This window comes from Adiantum capillus-veneris, chromosome 15 (genome assembly GCF_014529385.1).
Source record: "Adiantum capillus-veneris isolate H3 chromosome 15, ASM1452938v2, whole genome shotgun sequence".
Taxonomy (NCBI): Eukaryota; Viridiplantae; Streptophyta; class Polypodiopsida; order Polypodiales; family Pteridaceae; genus Adiantum; species Adiantum capillus-veneris.
In genome coordinates, this window is record NC_140945.1 from 10861318 (window position 1) to 10884585 (window position 23268).

At 45.2% G+C, this 23268-nt stretch overlaps 1 protein-coding gene across 3 annotated transcripts in view; it reads right to left on the reverse strand.

Annotated features, from left to right (window-relative positions):
- The window catches only part of CJD1 (Chloroplast J-like domain 1), a 106574-nt gene that overhangs the window by 53806 nt on the left and 29500 nt on the right, over nucleotides 1-23268 (reverse strand). Inside the window, exons 2-3 of one of the 3 annotated variants that reach the window (XM_086530048.1) lie at nucleotides 12911-13001; nucleotides 12653-12757 (exon numbers count right to left, since the gene is read on the reverse strand). In XM_086530048.1, the coding sequence (XP_086386174.1) occupies nucleotides 12653-12757; nucleotides 12911-13001 (196 nt within the window). Of the gene's footprint in view, nucleotides 1-12648; nucleotides 12758-12910; nucleotides 13002-23268 lie in introns of those variants that run through there. The other 2 variants (XM_086530049.1, XM_086530050.1) reach the window with 2 other exon arrangements.

Here is a 23268-nt window from a genome sequence, read left to right on the forward strand (position 1 = left end):
CTAGCGCGGCTCCATGGTGAGGACCTGGTGATTCTTCTTCTCGATTTTGAGAAGGCATACGACAGAGTTGATTGGGACTTTCTAGAGGGCACGCTACACAGGATGGGCTTCTCAGATGCTTGGAACAGAGGGGTGTTAGCTTTGTACAAACAGGCACACAGTCAGGTTCTCTTGGCGGCAGAGGTGATCGGTTCATGCTCACACGTTCCGTCAGACAGGGCTGTCCTCTTGCCCCCTTCCTCTTTTTGTTCTATGCTGAGGCAATGAGCAGGTTTTTGGTGTGGCAGCAGGTTGGTCTACGGGACTTAGCACTCCCTATTCGGGGAGATGAGCTACTGGACGCTGAGTTTGCTGACGACTCAGCCTTGTACTTAGATGGCCAAGAGGCCAACCTTCACAGGTGTGAGCAGGCTCTTGTTGTGCATCTAGTGCATTGATTAACTGGAGAAAGACTGTGGCTTTCTCGGTTGGTAGTGCTCCTGTTCCCGACTGGACGCCTGGTGAGGGTTTCAGGTGGATTCCCCCAGGGACTCCAGTTCGGTATTTGGGCTGTCAGGTTGGTTTGGACTTGTCTCCCGAGCAGCAGATTGCTCCCCTCCTCCTATCCATCAGGAGGAAGTTGTCACATTGGAGCTCCGCACGTCTGTCTTTGGCTGGCAGAGTTGTAGTGTCACGTGACACATCCCAACCCTATGTGTCCGTGGACAAGCTACACCACAACAAGGTTCAGTCAGTCAAGTCAGTTTAGATTAGCAGTGCTCTGGCACTTTTGTGAGTCTATTCGTAGACCGTGCATGCCCAGTCACTTAGCATAGATGCATATCCTCCGGTTGCACACAGCATGATCATCGGAATTCCCATCAGAATTCCATTAGCATCAGTTAGGGGAATTTTCCAGTGCATTTAGCCTATTTTCCTATTTATTGGGATTTTCACTTATTATTTTTAAGTGACTTTCCTACAAAAGTAGGTAGGGCAATTTTGCTAAGTTTCTATATAAGCAAACCCAAGTTAGCACTAAATGGCAGAAGAGGCAGCAGGAGCACCTTGCTCAACAGGCAACTTCTCAGCAAGACCAACCCCCGCGACTACTCTGGCGTTTTCTCCACAAAAGACCTAGCGTTTTTGCATCAGATCAGCCTTGGCGATTTGTGCACAGCAGATCAGCCCCGGCGTCATCACGACACAGCAGATCAGCCTAGCGTTTTTGCATTTGCAGAACCCAGCGAGAGAAGGACCAATTTCAGCCCCTGGCGTTTTTGGATTTCAGCAGCAAATTAAGACCAGCATTATTCACCTAAAGTGTAGCAGATTCAGCCCGTAAAGACCATCAGTTTTCAGCCCTAAGAAACCTCATTTTTCAGCCAAGAAAACGCAGCCAAAACAGTCATTTTCAAACACCGAAACAGTCCCGAAATTCAGCGATTAGAAGATCTCAGATTTCAGCCGTCGTCGTCGTCGTCCTCACCATCGTCGTCATCGGCATAGACCAAGTTGCATAGTCCATTGCATACGCGTTGTACACCTTTGTGCAATCAAGACATAGACCACTCTCGCCGACGAGAGTGGGGCCTTCGGAGGAGGGTTTTACAAACCTCTCGGTGTCGTATCTCTTCTCTCTCCTCCTCTCAGTCTCATTCATTTGCACGCACAATATCCACTCACTTTGTTCGTGACCACAGCACTCTACAGACGGAAAGCTCTCTCTTTCCCTAAGAACTAAAAGGAACCTTGAGCAATAAAGATCACTAATCTTGAGAAAATACAACATTCATTCCGTTGCACCTAACATTGGTATCAGAGCTTTGGAAGTGTTCTGCATTACTCAAGGAAAGAACCACAAGAACCACAAGAATTTTTTTTGCTTGTTGAGGTCGCACGAACCCAAGTTTACTTGGGCGTGGCGATTCCTAATCGTGTTTTGTTGAAGAGTGACAGGAATCCCAAGAAAGAAGGGCTTGTCCAGCCTCCCCTTGTGTCTCTTTTCACTCATTGAGAGCGGACTGTGCACTTAGCGGCCGGCCAATCGACGTGAAGTGGGAAAAAGCAACCTTGGTGTGAGCGCAAGGCCGCCAAGCGGTGCGCCCGCAGAAAAGGGTAGAACTCGGGTGAAGAGAAGATCCTTCTCCAACGCGATTTGCAAGCGAAAGAAAACCTCAAGAACCCTAGATTCTCACTAATCAAGGACCTCAAGAACCTCAAGAACCCAAGTTCCTCGTGAACTTAAGAACCCAAGATCTCCAAGAACCCAAGTTCCTCGTGAACTTAAGAACCCACGACTTCAGAATGGTCATCACTCGAAGGGGAATGGATACTTCGCTTGGAGGTGATGAGCATGAAAGAGGCGAAGAAGAATTTTCCCCACCAGGAGGTTTTTCCTACCCTCCCCCTTCCCCATCTACGTCAAGGATTGCACTAACTCCTATGGAGGCTTTGAACCAGATGTTTATGGAAAGGAAGTTAGAACGCGAAGCAAGAAATGCAGAAAGAATGACAGAATTTGATCATGAATGCAAAGAAAGAAAAGCAGAAATGGAACGCAGACACGGAGAAAGAAAAGCAGAAATGGATCGCAGACATGCAGAAGACAAAGCAGAAAGAAAAGCAATACAAGAACAAAGCGACCGACAAAACAAAGAGTTTTGGCGACTCTATTCTCAAGTTCAGGCACAGATGCAAGAGATTTGGGGAAAGGAGACTCTCTCAGTCTCTTCTTCTCCAAAGCATGATACACAGGATTTGCATGATTGTGTGAAGCATGATGATGATTTGATTGACAATGACTTGCATGATGATTTGAAGCACAATGATAAGCATGATGATTTGGATGCCAATGATTTGCATAATGATTTGGATGACAATGACAAGCATGATGATTTGCATGATCCAGATGTGATTTCTCACAAGCATGATGAGTTGCATGAAGAAGATGTGATTGTTCACAAGGATGATGTGTTAGTTGATGCTTTTTCTAGCGAAGCTAACCTCGTTGTAGATTCGATCAATCACGAAGAACCGATCGTGGCTCTCGAGCCTAGATCCAAAGAACCCCCTCAGGAAGAACCGATCTTGGCTCTCGAGCCTTGGTCCAAAGAACCCTCACAGGAAGTATTATATGTTCGCATGATTGATACGCACGCATTGTTCGAGTGTTTCATTCGTGAAGGTTTCGCATCGTTATGTGATCCCTTTTATTAGGCATGACATATTGTATGTTGAGCACATTTATATCATGGATGAGCATGAATGTATGCGGATTGTTCATGAAAAGCTGAAAAGTTTGTATGTAAGGAAGTCGCGGTCCATGTCTCTTCCTTGGCATGACACAGTTTCTGAACGAGCACATGATAGTATGAGCACCAAGCATGGGCATTTCCATTGTGATTTGCCACAGTTGATTGATTTCGATCAAACAGAAAAGATTCGAGCGCATTGTTTGCATGTGTTTGATGAACGGGTTGTCACTCCGTCTCTATGTTCATGTACATTGTATACACAGTCTTTAGAGAAGACAAATTTTTTTTCCTTCACTTTACATGGAATGGGTATGTTCATAGTTTTGTGTTGGAGATTGTTTCAGGAATTTTCAGCCATGGAGATTCTTGAAGACGAAAGAAGCAGGACTCTAGACGAAGTTGAAGCAAGAAAGGAGATTCAGAAGACTTTGAGTCGCTTTCGGCGCGGCCCAAAGAAGCAAGCTTTGCAGACCTTTATGAAGTTCAAGTACCGCACAACCCACACATCAGAGTGGGCCGGCGAAGAGTCCCTTCCAGGATTCCGGAAGCTGTTGGCGATCTCCCTCGACGCCATACAATTTGGTACCAGTACCTCACTTTGAAAAGGAGGGGATGTCACGTGACACATCCCAACCCTATGTGTCCGTGGACAAGCTACACCACAACAAGGTTCAGTCAATCAAGTCAGTTTAGATTAGCAGTGATCTGGCACTTTTGTGAGTCTATTCGTAGACCGTGCATGCCCAGTCACTTACAATAGATGCATATCCTCCGGTTGCACACAGCATGATCATCGGAATTCCCATCAAAATCCATTAGCATCAATTAGGGGAATTTTCCAGTGCATTTAGCCTATTTTCCTATTTATTGGGATTTTCACTTATTATTTTTAAGTGACTTTCCTACAAAAGTAGGTAGGGCAATTTTGCTAAGTTTCTATATAAGCAAACCCAAGTTAGCACTAAATGGAAGAAGAGGCAGCAGGAGCACCTTGCTCAACAGGCAACTTCTCAGCAAGACCAACCCCCGCGACTACTCTGGCGTTTTCTCCACAGAAGACCTAGCGTTTTTGCATCAGATCAGCCTTGGCGATTTGTGCACAGCAGATCAGCCCCGGCGTCATCACGACACAGCAGATCAGCCTAGCGTTTTTGCATTTGCAGAAACCCGGCGAGAGAAGGACCAATTTCAGCCCCTGGCGTTTTTGGATTTCAGCAGCAAATTAAGACCAGCATTATTCACCTAAAGTGTAGCAGATTCAGCCCGTAAAGACCATCAGTTTTCAGCCCTAAGAAACCTCATTTTTCAGCCAAGAAAACGCAGCCAAAACAGTCATTTTCAAACACCGAAACAGTCCCGAAATTCAGCGATTAGAAGATCTCAGATTTCAGCCGTCGTCGTCGTCGTCCTCACCATCGTCGTCATCGGCATAGACCAAGTTGCATAGTCCATTGCATACGCGTTGTACACCTTTGTGCAATCAAGACATAGACCACTCTCGCCGACGAGAGTGGGGCCTTCGGAGGAGGGTTTTACAAACCTCTCGGTGCCGTATCTCTTCTCTCTCCTTCTCTCAGTCTCATTTATTTGCACGCACAATATCCACTCACTTTGTTCATGACCACAGCACTCTACAGACGGAAAGCTCTCTCTTTCCCTAAGAACTAAAAGGAACCTTGAGCAATAAACATCACTAATCTTGAGAAACTACAACATTCATTCCGCTGCACCTTACATGTAGTGGCCAACCAGGTGTTGTTGGCTACTATGTGGTACATCACTTCTTGCTGGATCTTCTAGAGTTCTTGTATCAGCCAGGTAGAGCGGCTTATCAAGAATTTGCTTTGGTCAAGGCGAGACACTTTGACTGCCCGAGCCAAAGTGGCTTGGCAGGTCATCACTCTTCCTTGTTCACAGGGAGGGCTTGGATCATTGACCCAGCACAGCACAGCAGAGCCCTTCTTGGGAGTTCATCGTCCGAGGTCTTCTTCCAAGTGAGGAGCCCTGGAAGGAGCTCTTGTTACAGCGGCTTCGTGCAAGGGTGCCTCAGGCAGGAGGCCCCTAGCAACCTTCGACCAGATGGATCTTCACAGAGATGCGTCGAGTTGGTTTGAGCAGGAGACTGGAGATCGCTTTGTTGAGGGGTTGCTTCGATCTTGGGAGCACTTGCGGCGAGGCCTGGAGCAACGCCAGCCTACTTGCACGGAGGAGCGCCTGCGACAGCCACTTGTTTGGAACCCCATGGTTAGCACTCAGAGAGGGCACTTGGTTGGTAGTCGGCCTCATGTTTCCTGGGGTTCCATGGCAGCGGGTCCAGCACGCTCTTTAGGTTACTGGTTACAGTTTTCAGGCTTGTCAAATGAGCTACGGGGCTTTTAGCTCTACAGGGCATGGGAGGGGTGCAGAGCATGTGTTAGGACATTTCAAAGGTAGTACCAGCTGAGTGGCTCACGCCTCTCGCGTCAGCAGCGCTTAGATGGATGGGAGCCTTCACGCGACTGGAGGGAAGTGAGTTGCAGTAGAGGCCCCGCAGGTGGTAGAGTGCTGCTTTCAGAGGATCCGAGTGGTGGGCAACTGTGGGAGGACTTGTGTCATCGATCCTGACCCAGCAGCTCTTGAGACTGGACATTGGAGGCTGTGGGCCTAGGAGTGTTGTCCGCTGGCACGAGTACAGTGGGACCCTGGTGAGTGGCTCTGGAGGGACCCTTTCTCTTCTGCAGACCACCTAGTTGTCCCTTTCTTTCAGTACACTGTTCGACTGGGACGTCACATACTGGCAGCACAAAGAGAGGCTCACCCCGCTGCAGCACCTCATTGGCAGGAAGAGGGTCTCACAACTGAGGTTTTGGCAGCTTTTTGGGAGTGGTTGTGGGACTCCAGACAGCCGAGGCGAGTCACTTTGTTTCAGTGGCTGGTCGCACACAGAGCTACAGCAGTTGGGAATTGGCTGGTGCATAGTGGTCTCTCGGCCGCATGTACAGCTTGTGGCCACCTTGTAGAGAGTCAGCGTCATTGTCTTTGGGACTGCCCTTTGGCACAGCAAGTGTGGCTTCGTGTTCTTCGGCTGATGCCTGCTCTTTCCACGGCTCGGCAGTACACTTGGGGGGCAACGGCTTGGTCCACTCTCACAGGCCCGGCACTTCAGTTTGAGCTATCTTCCACCAGCAGGATGATAGTGATGCAGGGGGGCGGCCTACACTCCAGCTGCCACAGAGCTTACTCCACAGGAGTGGTGCAGTGAGAGAGAGGAGTGTTGGGAGCTCATCAGTGGCCTGACACTCTGGTTCATCTGGCGGGCCCGCTGTTTCCGCATCTTTGAGGCTCGCCCTATACACCAGCAGAGACTGTTCGCGATCTTTGGCTAGAGCTGATCCACACTCTTAGAGGACAGCTAGAGAGACTCCAGGGAAGCTCCGACCGCATGTGGGAGCGTAGAGAGGCGTTCCTTCGACTCTGGCGTCGTGGGCCTTTTTTCACCATGGTCCAGAGAGTACTCAGATGGCACTACCATCCACCTGTGTGGCTTTTCCCTCCTCCCATTTCTTGATTTATCCCCATTGTACATATGTTGTTTTTTCATTGGGAGAGTCTCCCCTTCATGGTTGTTGTAGCCCTCTCGAAGAGGTGGTTGTAGCCCTGTAGGCAGTTTCATTAGCTAATAGAAGGAGCTTTTTCTCGAGAAAAAAATGATATTGTCCAGGTTCTTCACAATAGAGTAATTTGGCGAGTAAGCCAGTGAAGGGATTTCTTCTTCTTCTTCTTCATGTTGTCAGGAGGTTCCTACTGCAAGGTTCTTCTAAGGCCGTGTTAGGGCCCCAGTCAAAGGTATTCCCTAAGTTGGTACTAGAGGATTCTGAGATGGCTCTTCCACCATCTTTGCTTTCCCTTTTTCAAAAGTCTTAAGCACTTTCTCCACTTCTGGTTGAGCAAGAGCAGCTTGCAATTCTGTCATCTATTGCCTGAGCCACTCAAGCTCTTCTGCTTGTCCTGCCATGACGAGACCGTCTCCCCTTAAGAAAGGAAACGAAAGGACCTTGCTTTGAGACCACTGTCCCAAAAACAAAAGCAAGAACTTATAACTTTTAAAATTAGTCTAGCTTTTCATAGGAGATTCCACACAAAAAAAAAAGAGAATAGGCCGCAGAAGACGGGCACAGCACTAGGGACCAAAAAATGGGCTGGTCCCCCCACCCCCCTTTTGAAGGAGTTTTTCTTATTACTTCTTAAACAATTACAAGTACATAAATCCGAAGCAGCATACCCTGATCGTATCCCAAATACTATTCTAATGCATAAGAATGCATGAGATTTTCTGCGCAGGAGCGGCTTTTGCTGGTATCTGCTCGTGTAGGAGATGCCCACACGAGTTCTCCTTAGCTAAATTCTACTTTTGAAACCCGTTAGATTGCTGAAATTTTCATGAGCAATCGGTGTTGCGCTTGTTTGAATGTGACATTTCCCCGCAAGGACGCACACAAGCTCTTATGGCTGCCTTCCATAGACTTCACAGCCTTTGCATGGCCTACACAGATCCCAGAGTAAGGAAATTGTGTGTGTGTGTGTGTGTGTGTGTGTGTGTGAGAGAGAGAGAGAGAGAGAGAGAGAGAGAGAGAGAGAGAGAGAGAGGGGGGGGGGGGGCTGAATGGAGAGCGCAAAGAGGAGAGTCTGGGTGGGTGGAAACTGCTACAAACTCCTCTAGAGAGGTAGTGCTAGCTCCTTTTTATGCCTAGGCGAGTGTACTGGACACCTGACACTGCATGAGGAGAGAGAGAGAGAGAGAGAGAGAGAATGTTTCCACGCAGCTGAGTTTTTAATGTTTATTACCTCTGGCCGCGTTCAAACTGGCCGACCAATGAGTTTATAAGGTTTTTAAACTTTGCACTTATAAATGGGCATTAAATCCCATTTTTCTGGCCAATCTGAAGCATTATCAACCCGGCCGACCGATATCATATCTCTCTCGACTCAGTCTGTCGGCTCCTGCCGGGTTGTATTTCCACTCTGTCTAGCCGGCCACTTCATGGACGGCCTTAGCAAAAACTATTAAATTATAGCTTTTTTGAGCGAACTGGGGACACCATCTTATTCATGTGCTTGTTCTGATCTATTCTACAGTGCATCCGGCTACTATTCTAATTATCACACTATCCGAACACGTATAAATTTCCAGTTGGTGCATTGTGCTGGAAAATTTACCTGTTCATCATTGTTTGGTACCAATAGATTCATAAATTCATATATTCATTCTGTGTACACAAAAATCATTTTCATATATATGTGGCCATTGCTAAAATATTACATTCCCTTGCATTTTAGAAGCTATCCTGTGAGTTGTAAGTAAATTTCAACATGCTGTAGTTTTCTATTAAAACACAGACAAGTGTCCAAACTCCTGAATAACCACCCCAAGGCTTCTCCGAGGCTTCCCTTGTGTTATCTTGCAATTTAGGTATGAAACCCTAAACCTGTAAATAAACACAGCACGCTGTAATTCTCTGTATTGGATCGTTTTAAGCGGAGCAAACACGTCTGTGTGTCTTACGAGCTCTCGCTACCACTAGGTTCTGACAATCACTAACTTTATTTATTGGTTTCCTTCCCTTGATTTTATTAAATTTCTTTTTGAAGTCACAAATGACTGGACATTGTATGGCTAGTGCGAAACAGCCAATGGCCGAGAATTTCACCCACAGCAATGAAGGCCCGGTCACCACGAGATGGTTGGGCCCATCGGCACTGAAATCTAAGTAGTAAAAGGGTGGCTAGGCTCAGTGAAAGTCGTTTAGACCCCTCGGCAGAACTTCATAAGTTGGTGGGTACTAGGAATTAAACCAAAAGGAGTAAAGTGGACACATGGTAGTAGGAGAGCCTTCTGCAAGCCAACACACACACTCCAGAAGTCTCATCTCAAGAGGGGGCGTCCAAATTTGAGTGGGGGGTGATTTTGGAGCTCATTGTGAACTGAAGTCTGTGTGAGTAGTGGGTGCAAGTGATCTCTGCATCAATGGAAAGTTTGCCTTCTTGCACATCTCTCTCTCCCCTTTGCACATATGGTAATGGCCCACTAGTTGGGCTTCCCAAATGACCATGTATAGTTCTGGGGAGTTTTACGCACGGCAAGGGCCTTCTATATAGGAACCGCAATAGCTAATTGCTATTCCCCCACAAGTATGCATAGTTCCATCGCGAAGGATTGCAAAAACGGAGAGTTTTCTTGTGTGAAAACTCGCCCAATTCAAAGGGGAACTGTCTCATTGCGTGTGGGAGCTCCAGAGACATGCATAGACATGTTGGTTCTGCTCAAAAACGATCCAAAACAGAAAAGTATAGCCTGTTGTGTTTAATTGCAGGTTTAGGGTTACGCACCTAAACTGCAGGTAACACCGGGGGCCTCGGGAAAGCCTTGGGGTGCTTATACAAGGCTTTGGGCACCTGACAGTGACCAAAACAGGGAATTACAGCATGCTAAAATTGACCTGGAGCTCATTAGAAAGCTTCAAAATGCAAGGAAAAGTGGCCTAGACATGTACTTTTGACCTACAAGGGTTTTGGAGCCGTTATGCTGCCGGAATCGGGTCAAAAACCTGCAATTACAGCTCTTGACAGGTTTGGACAGCTTGGTGGGAGTTAGGTGAAAGTGTTCAGGTCGTTTATTTGCAATAAGAATAAAGAATTACCGAAAGGGGCGCCAGTCTTTGGGGCCTATAGGGTGTCGTTGTCTACTTGGGAGCAGTGTTTTGAAGTGGTGAATTCCGGTCACAGATTTATTCATGAAGTTACTTTGTGTCGGGAAGTACAGGCGAAGTTAAACAACGTATAGATCAGGTGAAAGCCAAAGTTACCGCCCTTTAGAGAACTACTCACCGGTTTCATGGTTTCATCTCCGGGTCAATATCACTTTTTCTCAAAAAGTGAGCCTTGGTCGGTTTTCGGCGAAGACACAAAGCACAAAAACTTGGAATTCCATTATGGTTGACAAAATGAATGACACCAAAGAAGAGGGTTCCTCTTCACAAGACAGATAGGTTGTTCCTCCAATGTATGAAGTTGGCGAGAGCCCAAGTGAAATTATCATGTGCACCCCACTGACAAACATCATCCACTCCTACAAGAAAACCAAAACAATTGTGTCAATTTATGAGAGCACCACTGGCCAAGCAAAAAGTAGCAAGAGCATCCCGTAGACTATTCAACGTGGGCGGGTCGTATCGTACAAAGAGCATAGTGTCATCTACATACTCCTGATCCAACAGATCTGGCGAGTCAGCCAAAGGAATAGAAACTTAGAAAGACCTCTCAACTATGGTGTCCTGCTGCACAAGATGAGACATGGCCTCAACAGAAAACAAAAAGATGTAGGCTGCCAGGGAACATCCTTGTCGGACTAAACGTGACAGAGGAAAGCGCCGTCCAATGTGGCCTCTAATCTTGACAACGCTAGAAGCAGTACGGTACAATGCAAATGCACATTCGATCCACTACAAGGGGAAACCCATCCTCTAAATAGTGCCCTCCAAGAAACCCCAATCTACTCTATCATAAGCCTTCTCAAAATCAAGAAGCATGAACGCTATTGGTTGATCTGTCTGACGAGCCCATTCTATCTATCTATCCATAAGTATGTATATATATAGAGAAAAGTGGGGCTTTTAACCCTTTGCATTACATAAAATCGACCATAGGTCCATATACAAGAGATATGGGGAAAACTTGAAAGATATACAATGAGATCATGGGGAAAAATCCCATAACACATTAGAGATAAAGATATTCTAATCAGGTAGTGAAATGCAGCTATCTTGCTTGTGGTAAGTCTACACAAATGTGCCCAAAGCTCTGTCCACCTCAAGCGATGTAGCAAAAACCACATTGTCCAGTGCTTTGCATCTGATTGATATAAAGCATCCGTTGTAAAAACCTCGTGTAGCAACTCACACAAGCCAAGGGACTGTGAAACCCCTAGGCTGTGCCTCCAAAATCATCCCCATCCACTCTAGCATTTCTCTTGACAACTGCAGGAGAAACATGTCGACATATAGCGGCCCACTCCTCAAAGAGACATCTGAAAATCTAGATGGAGCAACCGCAAAGAACTATGCAGGTAAGATCTCAGATAATGGGACATATATTGGTGATGCAAAACCTGCTGAATAGTCAAACTCCTCTGCAAACTAAGGAGACTCACCCTCAATAGTCACTACCATAAGAGGCACCTACAACTGTATCTCCAAGGGATCCAAAGCCTGTTGAACTGGCCTAACCTGAGGCAACTCAGGCTGCTCCTGAACTTTCACCAATTGCCGGTCCTCATGCTCTATCCTATCCCTCTATCCAACTGCTCTGGGATCACCTCTCGATGTGTCATCTCTATCTAAACCAATGTCCGTTGCATCCTAACAACGAGCATGCTCTATAGAGGACTATGCCCATCCTAGAACGATCTCAGGTTGACATAAAGGTCTAAAAAAAAGCCAATGCTCCGAGCATGGAGGGCGACTACCTCCTCAATAGATGCTACAAAGCAAAAGACAACATTATGGAAGATGGAAAAATCAAGGGGGGAGAGGTGTTACTTGTAGCTTCCCATCACACTGTCAAGGAGCACCCAAGAGTCCCCAACCACCCCATCATGCACAATGTGAAGCCCCTCCCACAAGCACATGGACAAACAAGGTTGCAGCAAGAAGGTGACCGAGAAAGGTTGCGCATGCCATCTAGCAATGACGACCCAAATGCTAAGGGTGGCCAGCCTAGAGCTAGCTGCAACATGCCAGAATAACGTCAATATGAAACAATAGGGCAGCTCCAACAATCCTCTCAGAACCTGAAGCTAATATAAACCAAAGGAAGCCAAAGATTAGTTACAATGCCTCGTTGAGGGACATTATCTTTGTGAAGACGCTTGCTGCGCTCTCCATTGTGCAACAATATCCCAACCAAAGTTCTCCAGCCCAAAACCACGGACGTAAAGCCCATACCATTGTTTCCGAAAGACAGGTTACAAATGAGTAAGCTAGCTCCTCCTCTCGGCCAAATAGTGGCTGGGCCAACAGGTGGCCACTGACAAAGCCAACTATCATTTCCAAAGTTACGTATCCGGGGTCTGTCTATCTACAAGCATACTGTAGTAAGTCTAAACTATAATTAAATCAAAATGAAAACGGAAAAATATAAAAGAAAAGAAACATACAACAAACATCACATATTGGACAGGTAAATCCTCTTCTACCACATATAAAAATAGTTCTACAAGCATTCACCCCATAACAGACAAATTCGCTTCTCTTGGAACACGCATTACTTTGCATGCACATCAATAAAATAAGCAAAAATAGCTAAATATGCTCAAACCAAATGATACTACTCTCAGTAACTCAGAAACCATATCTTGGAGGAGGAACAAACCATGTACCTACTCGAGACAATGTAGCCTCATCCCCTCTTTTCTCAGCATCTTTTTGCCTTTTTGCATAAGCAGCTTTCACTTTGTCGAAGCTTTCGAACGGATTAACCCCGAGAACCTATTCAACCGAAATAAACATTATTTCTCAGGTGTATTCATGTCAATGGAATTTCACATGATACAAACAGCACAAATCTCAAGTTGTATAACACAAGCACACAACAACCAAACAGAAGAAGGCACTCAAAATTAATGACACTAAAGACCTTACTTTGTATGGATTTTCATTTGGTTCTGCTGCTTGCCCACCTTCAGAAAAGCTAGCTGAGCTGCATTTTATGGGCAAACTGGAATGCCTGAGACTGGAGTTCACGAACGCAAGAATTTTTCAGAAATTTTAAACCCGACTTAGGATTTAAAGTGAGCTAAATTCTTAATCTCCAGAATATTATGCTTTTATTCAAATGCCTATTTATGTATGCTGGTCTTCACATGTGGAGGATGATGAAAGTGCTTCAATTTGTACTCCATTGACAACAGAACTGGACACCTACAGGCACTAGCATCAGAATGCTTCAATAAGTCCAAGGCTTATACTTGGCTTTGCAGGAGCAGCAACACGAACACAAAAAGAAAAATTGTCCACAAAGAGAATGGGCCTTGTTGACAGTTAGAAAACAGTACCGTCTCTGACACCTAAGGTAAAACCTTCCTGCCCTCAAACAGGTGAATGATCAACTACAGAAGGCAAAGATGACACTTATCAAAACAAGTGCATTTACAGAACTGCTTACCAAGAAATAAATGCTCGTTTGTGACACTCTCAATAACAACTCCATCAAAGATAAGAGAGTATCCTAGATTAATACACACAGCTACACAATTCAAGGGTCACGTGCAAACTGATTTCGATGCTCATGGACAGGCCAGTTGAAAGATAGGTGGCACATTGAAGCCGGAATTGCTTGAGTGGTCTCTCAAACTAGGAAGCTCTAGTTGAAGGATAGCAAAGGCAAGGATGTGGTTTTGAATGTGAAACTTAAGGATGAATCACTCCCTGTTGTATCGGCTTCGACCATTTCAAAGTTAATGGTTTAAAATCTTTTTTTGTACTTGATCTTTGTCGAACCTAAGAGTGAATTTGTTAGAGTTACAGTCAGAGCATCTTAGTTTCATTCAGTCTCGTGCAAATTCTTTCTCAGAGGCTTACCTGGCGACTTACCTCTAGAGCGGCCAAAGATCATACCATTGACTTGACACCAGGGAGTACCCCTCAGAACCAACCACCATACAAAGTGAATAGAGCTCAAAAGGAGGAGATATTGAGCCAAGTAACGATTTAATGGAGCCTTGATCCAACCAAGTTCTTCATCTCTTTGTTCACTAATTCTACTCGTGCAAAAGAAAGAAGAATCTTGGAGGATGTGCATAGAGTACAAGGCGCTTAACAAGATTACCATCAAGAACGGGTTGCCAATACCCGGTCAATGATATACTCGAAGATTATAGGGTTCTACTTGTTTTAATGGAATCGACCTCAACGATGGTTATCATCAGATCAGGATCCCTCCTACAGATGTACAGGGTTCTACTTGTTTTAATGGAATCGGCCTCAAAAGTGGTTATCATCAGATCGTGATCCCTCCTACAGATGTATACAGGACCGCGTTCAGGACGTCCGTTGGGTTGTACAAGTTTTTGGTGATGCCGTTACGACTCGCTCATGCTCTTGCAATGTTCAATAGAATGAAGGTCAAGATCTTTCGAGAGCATGTTTAGTATGTGTGCATATTCTGGTGGGCAGGGTTGCGACCTCAACGGACGACTTGGACAGATTTTCAGTCAGTCTTTCACACTAGCTTCGTGCAAGTGGACAAGTTCAAATGCTACAAAAAACTGTTCAAGTTGAGATGGGAAAGAAGGCCTTGGAAGCCTACTCGCAGGAATTCAAGGATCTCGTCCCCAAGACAAAGGCATTGGAAGACCGAGAGTCATTTTGCAAATGCTGTAACTTTTCAGATTGCCGCCAACGTACCAAAATGACGTATTGCGCATTCCCATTGCATTGCTTGAGGACATCTACAGGTTTGTGAAGGGACTACAACGGCTGTATCTGGGAGTGCTAGCGCAGGGAGAAACCTCTCACAGTAGCACCTCCACATCAAAGTTCAAGTGCTTCACTACATCGACAGCTTCAAATCAGGCAATCGTACCTCTTAACTTGTGGATCAATCTCACAGAACCACTTAATGCCAAAAATCATATCACATCCAGAGAAGAATAAGAAGATTTTTTTAACGTCATAGGAATCTATCCCAAGAGACCTTAAAGATCTATCCGACACAACAAACTAACGACGAAAACCTAAGTCTTGAACTGAGACTTGTACTTCAGGACATTCATGCATAATTAGAGAGTGCATGCGGGGAGAATATTCAAAGACCGCAATGGAATCCCTTGGAATAGCTTCTAAGTTTGCGCTCTTCACAAGAGAATCACTAATCACATTATCCATACTTCCACGATCGAACAAAATCGCAATGCGTTGACCATTCACATGACCATAACACTTCATGAGAGACTCATAAGATCATTAGAAACTTGGTGTGCACACTTGGCTCAATTATGACACTAATAGAAGATGTGGTTATATGGGTTCTTTCTTAGAGCAATCTGTATTTCATGTGACCTTTAATGTGACACTTAAACATCTTCCTTCTTTTCCAGACTCGGTTATTTCTTCAAGACTTAACCAACCTCCTACTATTCCTTGAGCAATTTTTCATCAAGTGTCAACTTAGGGGTTCCCTAAATTTTGGCCTTTCCTTTATTATCATTGTTAGGTGAAGAGTTTTGTGCTCTAGGTGTAATGGAAGATCGAGAAGAAGATATACCTAGATGAATCGAGGATAAGCCCAGATTCACCCTTAAAGGAAAGTGCAAGGCATAGACCCATGGTAGTCACCCACAAGACAATATAACCATCAGCTCCGTCATGCATAGTATTGACTAAATACCACGACATCCCCACTAACGTCGTCAGTGCCCAATAGTGGGTGTAGAACTGGGTACTAACATATGCTCCCAAACACAACACACACCACACACACCCACACATGAGCATACATCAACACAAAGTTCAGCGTACTGAGTTTTTGTCATGACTCCGTAGATCAAGATCAGACTCAGCCATAATGAAGCCGGGCACTAATAGAAGCATTAAATCGGAAAAAATAGCACAAAAACGAGGTAGTTCATAGGGCATATGCACCACAATAGATAGAAAGAATTAGCACAATATCAACTGGTCGTAACTCGGACAAAAACTTCACAATGTGAAGTCTGCATGTCCGCTATACGACTAAAAAATATACCTAGATGAATCCAGGATAAGCCCAGATTCACCCTTAAGGAAAGTGCAAGGTATAGACCCATGGTAGTCACCCACAAGACAATATAACCATCAGCTCCATCATGCATAGTATTGACTGAATACCACGACATCCCCACTAACGTCGCCAGTGCCCAATAGTGGGTGTAGAACTAGGTACTAACATATGCTCCGAAGCACAACACACACCACACGCACACACACATGAGCATATATCAACACAAAGTTCAGCGTACTGAGTTTCTGTCATGACTCCGAAGATCAAGGGCAGAGTCAGCCATAATGAAGCCTAGCACTAAAGAAGCATTAAATCGAAAAAACTAGCACAAAAATGAGGTAGTTGATAGGGCATACGCACCACAAAAGATACAATATCAAATGGTCGTAACTCGGACGAAAACTTCACAATGTGAAGTCTGCATGTCTGCTTACAATGGCTCACCATCTGCCGCATGCTAAAGATGCACACCAAGAAGCGCCTCATGTTAGGCTTGATACCAATTAATGGCATCACTCGACAAATACATAGTGGCCGTCAAAACTTTTTTGTTACTGGTTTTCTTGGTAGTAGCAAAGAAAGCGTTAAATTGATGCAACCAAAAGTAAATCAGAAATGCATTACCATCATACTTATTGAAAGTCAACTTTCAGTGCTGGATTGTTGGAGCAGTCGTCTCTACCAGTCTACCTAATGACTCACTGGCCTCTTTGGGTGGCTCGCCCTTCGAAGAGTGAACTTGAACCACAAACTCTTGCATGCGGAGGTCTCTCTATGTCTCACACTCTAGCTCCATAGTTGTCCTCTTTTCTTCAGCAGCTATTCATTGAGTTTGCGCTCCCTTTCAACTACGGCCCATTAAGCCTCTTGTTGTAGCATCATCTCTATCATGGATTTCATCAAAGCCTCCATAGAGCCTCGTGCAATCCGTGGTGAAGATGGGGATGGAAGAGAGGCCGGAACCGGCCCTGTTGGTGTAGGGACTTCGTCTCCACCTTCATTTTCATCATCACCTTCATGTAAAGTATCCATTCCGCCTCTGGTGATGACCATGCACTAAATATTGGGATACTTGGGTACGTGGGTACTTGGGGTTCTTGGGTACTTTTCTCTTACCCAAGCTCAACTGCTTTCTGTGGGTACACCCCTTGCGCTCACACGAAGGTTGCTTTTTCCCACCTCACGTCCTTGGAGTACTTGGGATACATGGATACTTGATACTAGTTGCAATCCCGCTTAAAGGATAGGTCTGCCGCAATGTGCAAGGTCCACTCACAATGAGTGGAAAAGAGGACGGAGGGGAGGCTAGACCAGGCCTTCTTTTCTAGGCTACCTACCGCTCTTCAAAAGCACAGATTAGAGATATCCACATGCCCAAGTGGTCTTAGGTTACGCGCAATTTCAAACAAGCAAAAAAAAAAAAGTAATTCTTTAAATTCTATTCTTGAGTGATGATACTTAACGCTGCCAAAGAGCTCTCACACCAATGTAACGTATAGTAGAAGAGATTTATGGTGATAACTCACGGCGAGTGCTCAGTGCGTACTCAAGATTCCTTTTATTTCATGAGAGAGATGTGCAATAGACCAAAGGGTTAAGAGAGAGATAGACTGAGTGAAGGTTCTATGAGTGATAGAGAGCGAAAGAAGACATAACACTGGATGGGGTCCCAAACGCCCCTCCCAAGGGCCTCCCTCTCTATCACTAGAGAGGTATTTGCTTTAGGTTGCATAAATGCCGATATAATGGTCCTAGATGCGGAGATGTTGATGGGATCTTGCGGTAGATGTTTGGATCTACAAGGGCTAAGGGCTGAAAATGCAAAACGCTATGGTAACTGCTGCAACTGCAACGAGGTAATGGGTTGATCTACTATAGCCAATGTTGAGGGTACTCATAATGATGATGAAAATGGCTGAAAACTGAAAAACACTGGTCCTGTTGATCGATCTGAGGGCTGAAAACTACAAATGTTGATCTACGGCAAACACGCTATGCTAATGCTGACCTGATGCTGAATTGTTGGCGCTAGAGGATGGTTGAATGTGTCACAAACTAATGATGTGGCAGTCCCGAAAATGTTCGCCAAAACAGTACGGAACCCCACATTTTACGTTGATGTGGCATTGGGCAGGCTGTATGGACGACGCAAAATGCACTGACACGTGCTAACGTGGTAACGTACGGATTTTTGCGTTTTTTACTGAAGCTTTTGGGCCAGAAGATTTTGAGTTTGAAGCTTTTTCTTGTACTGCTTTTGAGAGCCCTTGGGGCCTTTAAATATGTATTGAGAGGGCCTCCTCAACTCAGACTTGCTAACGAGCAGCTGAGCAGAGAGGACCCTCGGACTTTGTACTTTGCTCAAGCATTAATATAAAAATAAATACCAAGAGGGACACCAAACTTTGGGGTCAATACCTTTGGGCACGGAACTACGCCGGGCCGTGTTGACTCTATTTAACTGTGATAAAGTTTGTGAAGTGTTTTAAGTGATTCTCTCGTGTGTCATGCCAGATTCCCGACTTGGGGTGTCCAAGTTTGTTGCAGTGGTATCAGAGCTTCAGGCATGTGCTCTTCTTAAAGCATACGAGTCCTACCAAAGAGCAGACAGAGCAGTTTGGCGCTTCCAAAGTTCACTAGAAATTCTATTGAAGAATCTTCATGTCCCGACTCCCGACCCTGGATATCTCGACCTCGGACTTATTAGCCACTCCCACCCTTACTCCATCGCGCATCGGGCATGCTCCCGTCTTCATCGCTTTGTCTTACAAGGCATAAGCCATAAGGAATTCAAGATCACTTGCAAGAGGAAGAGGAGTTCGCTTTTGCCCTAAAAAGCTCTAAAAACATGCTTTTTGACGCTTTTCTGTGTTGCAAAGACTTTTTTTTTAAATCTCTTCGACGGTTGAGAATTTGGATATACGACTGAAGGCAAAGTTGATCCTCTCAACAAGCTCTATGCATTGACACGAACAAATTTTATATCCAACTACTTTGAAAATTAGGGTTTTTGTAACCGGCTTGTTTGATCCAAAAAGGGCGGTAGACTTTACCTTAAACCTTGATTTAGCTTTCACCCATTATTAGTCGTCTATTTTACCTGTACTTTCAAGACACAACAAAGGGGAGAGGGATACAGGCTGCTAGATTGCACCTGTATGAGTAGACAGACACCAGATTGGCCCCTAACTTAGGCACCCCTTTCGGTATTTCTTTATTGTTCAAAAGAGGGAATAAACGCTGTGGTTCCTACAAGCTGCCCCGCACAAACTCGGCTGAATTTCCACTGTTCCAGCCCGATTTCGGCAACATAACTGTACTAGAACCCTTCACGGTCAGTATTCCCACGCATTGACTGACTTTCCCGACGCATACGGGCACTTTGCAAAACCTGGCGAGAATCTGCAGCACGCTGAATTCTCTGTTTTCAGCCCTGAAAATACGCCAGATCGCCTGTACAGCGGTCCCCTTGCGTCCCCGAACCTCCTGGGGGTATTAGGGTCCGTTTAGGGCCAAAACCCTAAACCTGCAAAAATACACAGCAGGCTGTAATTCACTGTTTCGGGCTCCATTTCGCGTGCCGGTCGCATCCCTAGCAAGTCCTCGAGCTCCCGCACCTGTAGGGCTACTTGCCCTTTGAATCGAACGAGATTTCTGGCGTGAAACCTCTCCGAATTCACCTGTACCTGCGGGGGGATTAGCCGCTAGCTAATCCAGTACCTGTGCAAGAGGCTCTTGCCTCGGCAATCGCGCATGAACCCACACAACTGTACATTGGTCAAATGAAGAGCCCACTAGAGGGGCATAACATACTGCCAAAGGGGAGAGAGAGGGCAGTGCGTAGCGTGCAGGGCATCACTCCTGGCACCGCACTGTGCATAAGAGGGAAAGCAAGCACTCCATAGCTCTTAACCTGTGACAAAATCTGAAAATGAGGCTCTCTCCTCTTCAAATTCAGCGCCACTTCTTGTTGCATAAGGCAAGTGCACCAGAAGGTGCCACTTGGCACTTTTACAAGCATTTTCCCGTTTCGGGGTTGCCGCCTAAAAATATCCCAACCGGTTGCCCAGTTGACTTCACGGCAGAGTAAGAAAATGTTCCCTTTGTCATTCCGGAGGTAATGACGCCAACACATTTTCAGGTCCCAAAATAGCAGTTCCCTAAATTTTAGGAGATGCTGCCATTGTATCTTTCTAGGTCATCCGACCCTCTTTGTACACTGCGGCCACATCCAAAACTGAAATGTAGCCTCTGTAGCAAAGGATTCCACTTTGGCTAGTCAATGACCCCACTTGGCTAACCATAGTCCTTGTCCAACCTTAGTGCTCTCTTGCCCTCAGGCCTGGACTCCCTCTGGACAGTTCCACACTAGCTATGCAATGCAGGGCAGTTAGATTTCCCGAGGGGTGTTTCCAAAAAGTGAAAGTAAATAGATAATAAGAAAGAAATCAACAAAAAGGATAGATAGTAGTCACACGCTGGTGACATACCCCCTCCTGAAATCTCAAACGTCCTCGTTTGCATCTATGTCGTACATGCTTACTGTCAACACTGATGTATTCAACACCTGTCGACACATATACGACACATACATGCTCATTGTCAACCCTGGTGTATTCAACACCTCGTCGACTCATGTATTGCCTGCGTGTGAACCCTGTCCCAATGACATAGTGGTAGCTTCGCACTCTGCCATTGCTTTGAGTCACTAACTTTCCAATGACAAAATGGTAGCTGCACATTTTGCCACTGTCTTATAGTACACGTTGGATCCCGTAACACTTTCGAGCATACCCAAACCGACAGTTTAAGAATGCAGTTACACATGTACTCTTCAATAGAAGCAATCACTGTATCCTTGACAAACTGACAAGAAATACTCACTTCTATAGCACTAACCAAACTTTTGGACATTCCATAAGAGCAATTGCCAAACTGATAATCTGTACAGCTCTAACATTCATGTAACAGGTATTTGATTTGAGCTCATTTTAAATACCATGTACATCATTTGTTTCAAAAGCCATTGTCACACTGACAATCCATTTAGCTTTGAAACTCAAGGGGTCAAGGTAGGTTGCAAATCGAAGGCTTCCAGGTAAAGTGATAACACAGTTGGTGACTCTGCAAGTTCACCTTCTTCCATCCACTTAGCATCCATTGGTGGATAGTTTGTGAACTTTACCAAGTAACGCCTAGCAACCTTGCCTTTCACTTTCCTTTCTTTGTGTGCCAAAATCTGTTCAGGGACCAAGATCTCGTCAAGTTCCTCGACTTCCGGCTGATCTTCAGCTGGTATATCTTCTGGCACATCACCCACGTAGGGTCTGAGAAGACTCACATGAAACGCATTGTGAATCTTCCAACTGTCAGGCAATTTCAGCCTATATGCAACATCACTGATTATGTCGCATACTTGAAAAGGCCCATAGTAACGCATGCTGAGCTTTGGAAAGAGTCTTTCCTTGCCCTTCATCTTCTTTAACCTTGCCTTTTCAAACCGTAGAAGCACCCAATCACCAAGTGAATATACCACTTCACGACGGTGACGATCAGCTGCTTTCTTTTGCTTTGCCTGAGTCCTTTCTAAGGCCACTTTGACCTTCTTGTACATTTCATCCATGTCTTGAACATACTTATCTGCTTCAAATATCTTGTCCTTTGTATGCAGTATGGGAGGAACTTTCTTGCCACCTTCAACTATCTCAAAAGGTGCCTTGCCAGTTGATGAATGCACTGTATTATTGTATGCATACTCCACCAATGGCAAATACTGCTCCCACTTTCCTTTATGCTCTGACACATAGCACTTCAGCAGATCTAGGACAGTAGAATTTGCCTCTTCTGACTGCCCATCTGTTTGAGGATGAAATGACGAAGAGAATTTGAGCGTGGTACCCATATTCTCAAACAAGCCTTTCCAGAACAAACTAGTCATGCGTGGATCACGGTCGCTAATAATCGACTGTGGCATGCCATGATACTTGAAAATATTGCTCATAAACAAGCGTGCCATCTGATCTGGCTTTATCTTCTTCCTGACAGGAATAAAATGAGCCTGTTTGCTGAATCTGCAAATAATGGTCCAAATACCATCATTTCCTGTCTGGGTTCTTGGAAGATCAAAGATAAAATCCATAGCAATACTTTCCCATGGTTTATATGGAATAGGTAGTGGTTGCAATAACCCTGGTGCCTTTTGCCTGTCAAACTTGACCTTTTGGCATATTAGGCATTCTCGCACAAAGGCATCCACATCCCTTCTCAATGTAGGCCAATAGAAGAATGTCTCAACCGCTTTAACTGTAGCATCGATACCACGATGCCCTGCATACGGTGGGACATGACTCTCTTCCATAACTTTGCGTCGCAATGGCTTTGTGACACACAATCTGCCATGCATCATCATGAACCCGTCTATAAGAAGATAGTGTTCATGACGTTGTCCATCCATTAGTTGCTCGAAGACCCTTGCAAAATCTTCATCATTTGCATACTGTTCTCTCATATCATCAAGTTCATGATGATAAGGAATCGACACAGCTGAAATTCGTGGCTTCCTTGACAAGGCATCAGCCACAACGTTCTTCTTGCCTTCCACATGCACAATCTGAAAATGGAACATGGACAAAATATTTGCCCATCGCATATGCTTTTCAGATAACTTTGTTTGTGTCAAGAAGTATCGCAAGGTCTAATGATCCGTTTGGACAACGAAATCTGCACCTAGCAGGTAGTGTTTCCAACTTAAGAGCGCATGAATCACAGCCAGTAACTCTTTCTCATAGACCTGCATGGTCATCTCTGGCCCTTGCAAAATTCTGCTCTCATAGGCTACTACCCTGCCATCTTGCATTAGCACAGCACCAATGCTACTACCGCAGGCGTCGCACTGGACCACAAATGACTTCCTAAGATCTGGCAACACAATGACTGGATCTGAAGTCATCTTTTCCTTTAAGAGATTAAAAGCTGAAATCTCTTTCTGTGTCCATCTGAAGGTGACTGCCTTCTTTTGAAGAGCATGTAAAGGTGAAGCAATCTCAGCGAAATTTCGGATAAACCTTCTGTAATAGGAGCATAGTCCCAAAAAGCTTCGGACATCATGCATCGTCTTCAAATTTGGCCATGACTTGATCGCTTCAACTTTTGCAGGATCCATTCTGACACCATCCTTTGAGACAATGTGTCCCAGAAAGTGAATCTCTTCCAGAAAAAACTCACTTTTCTTTGCATTGAT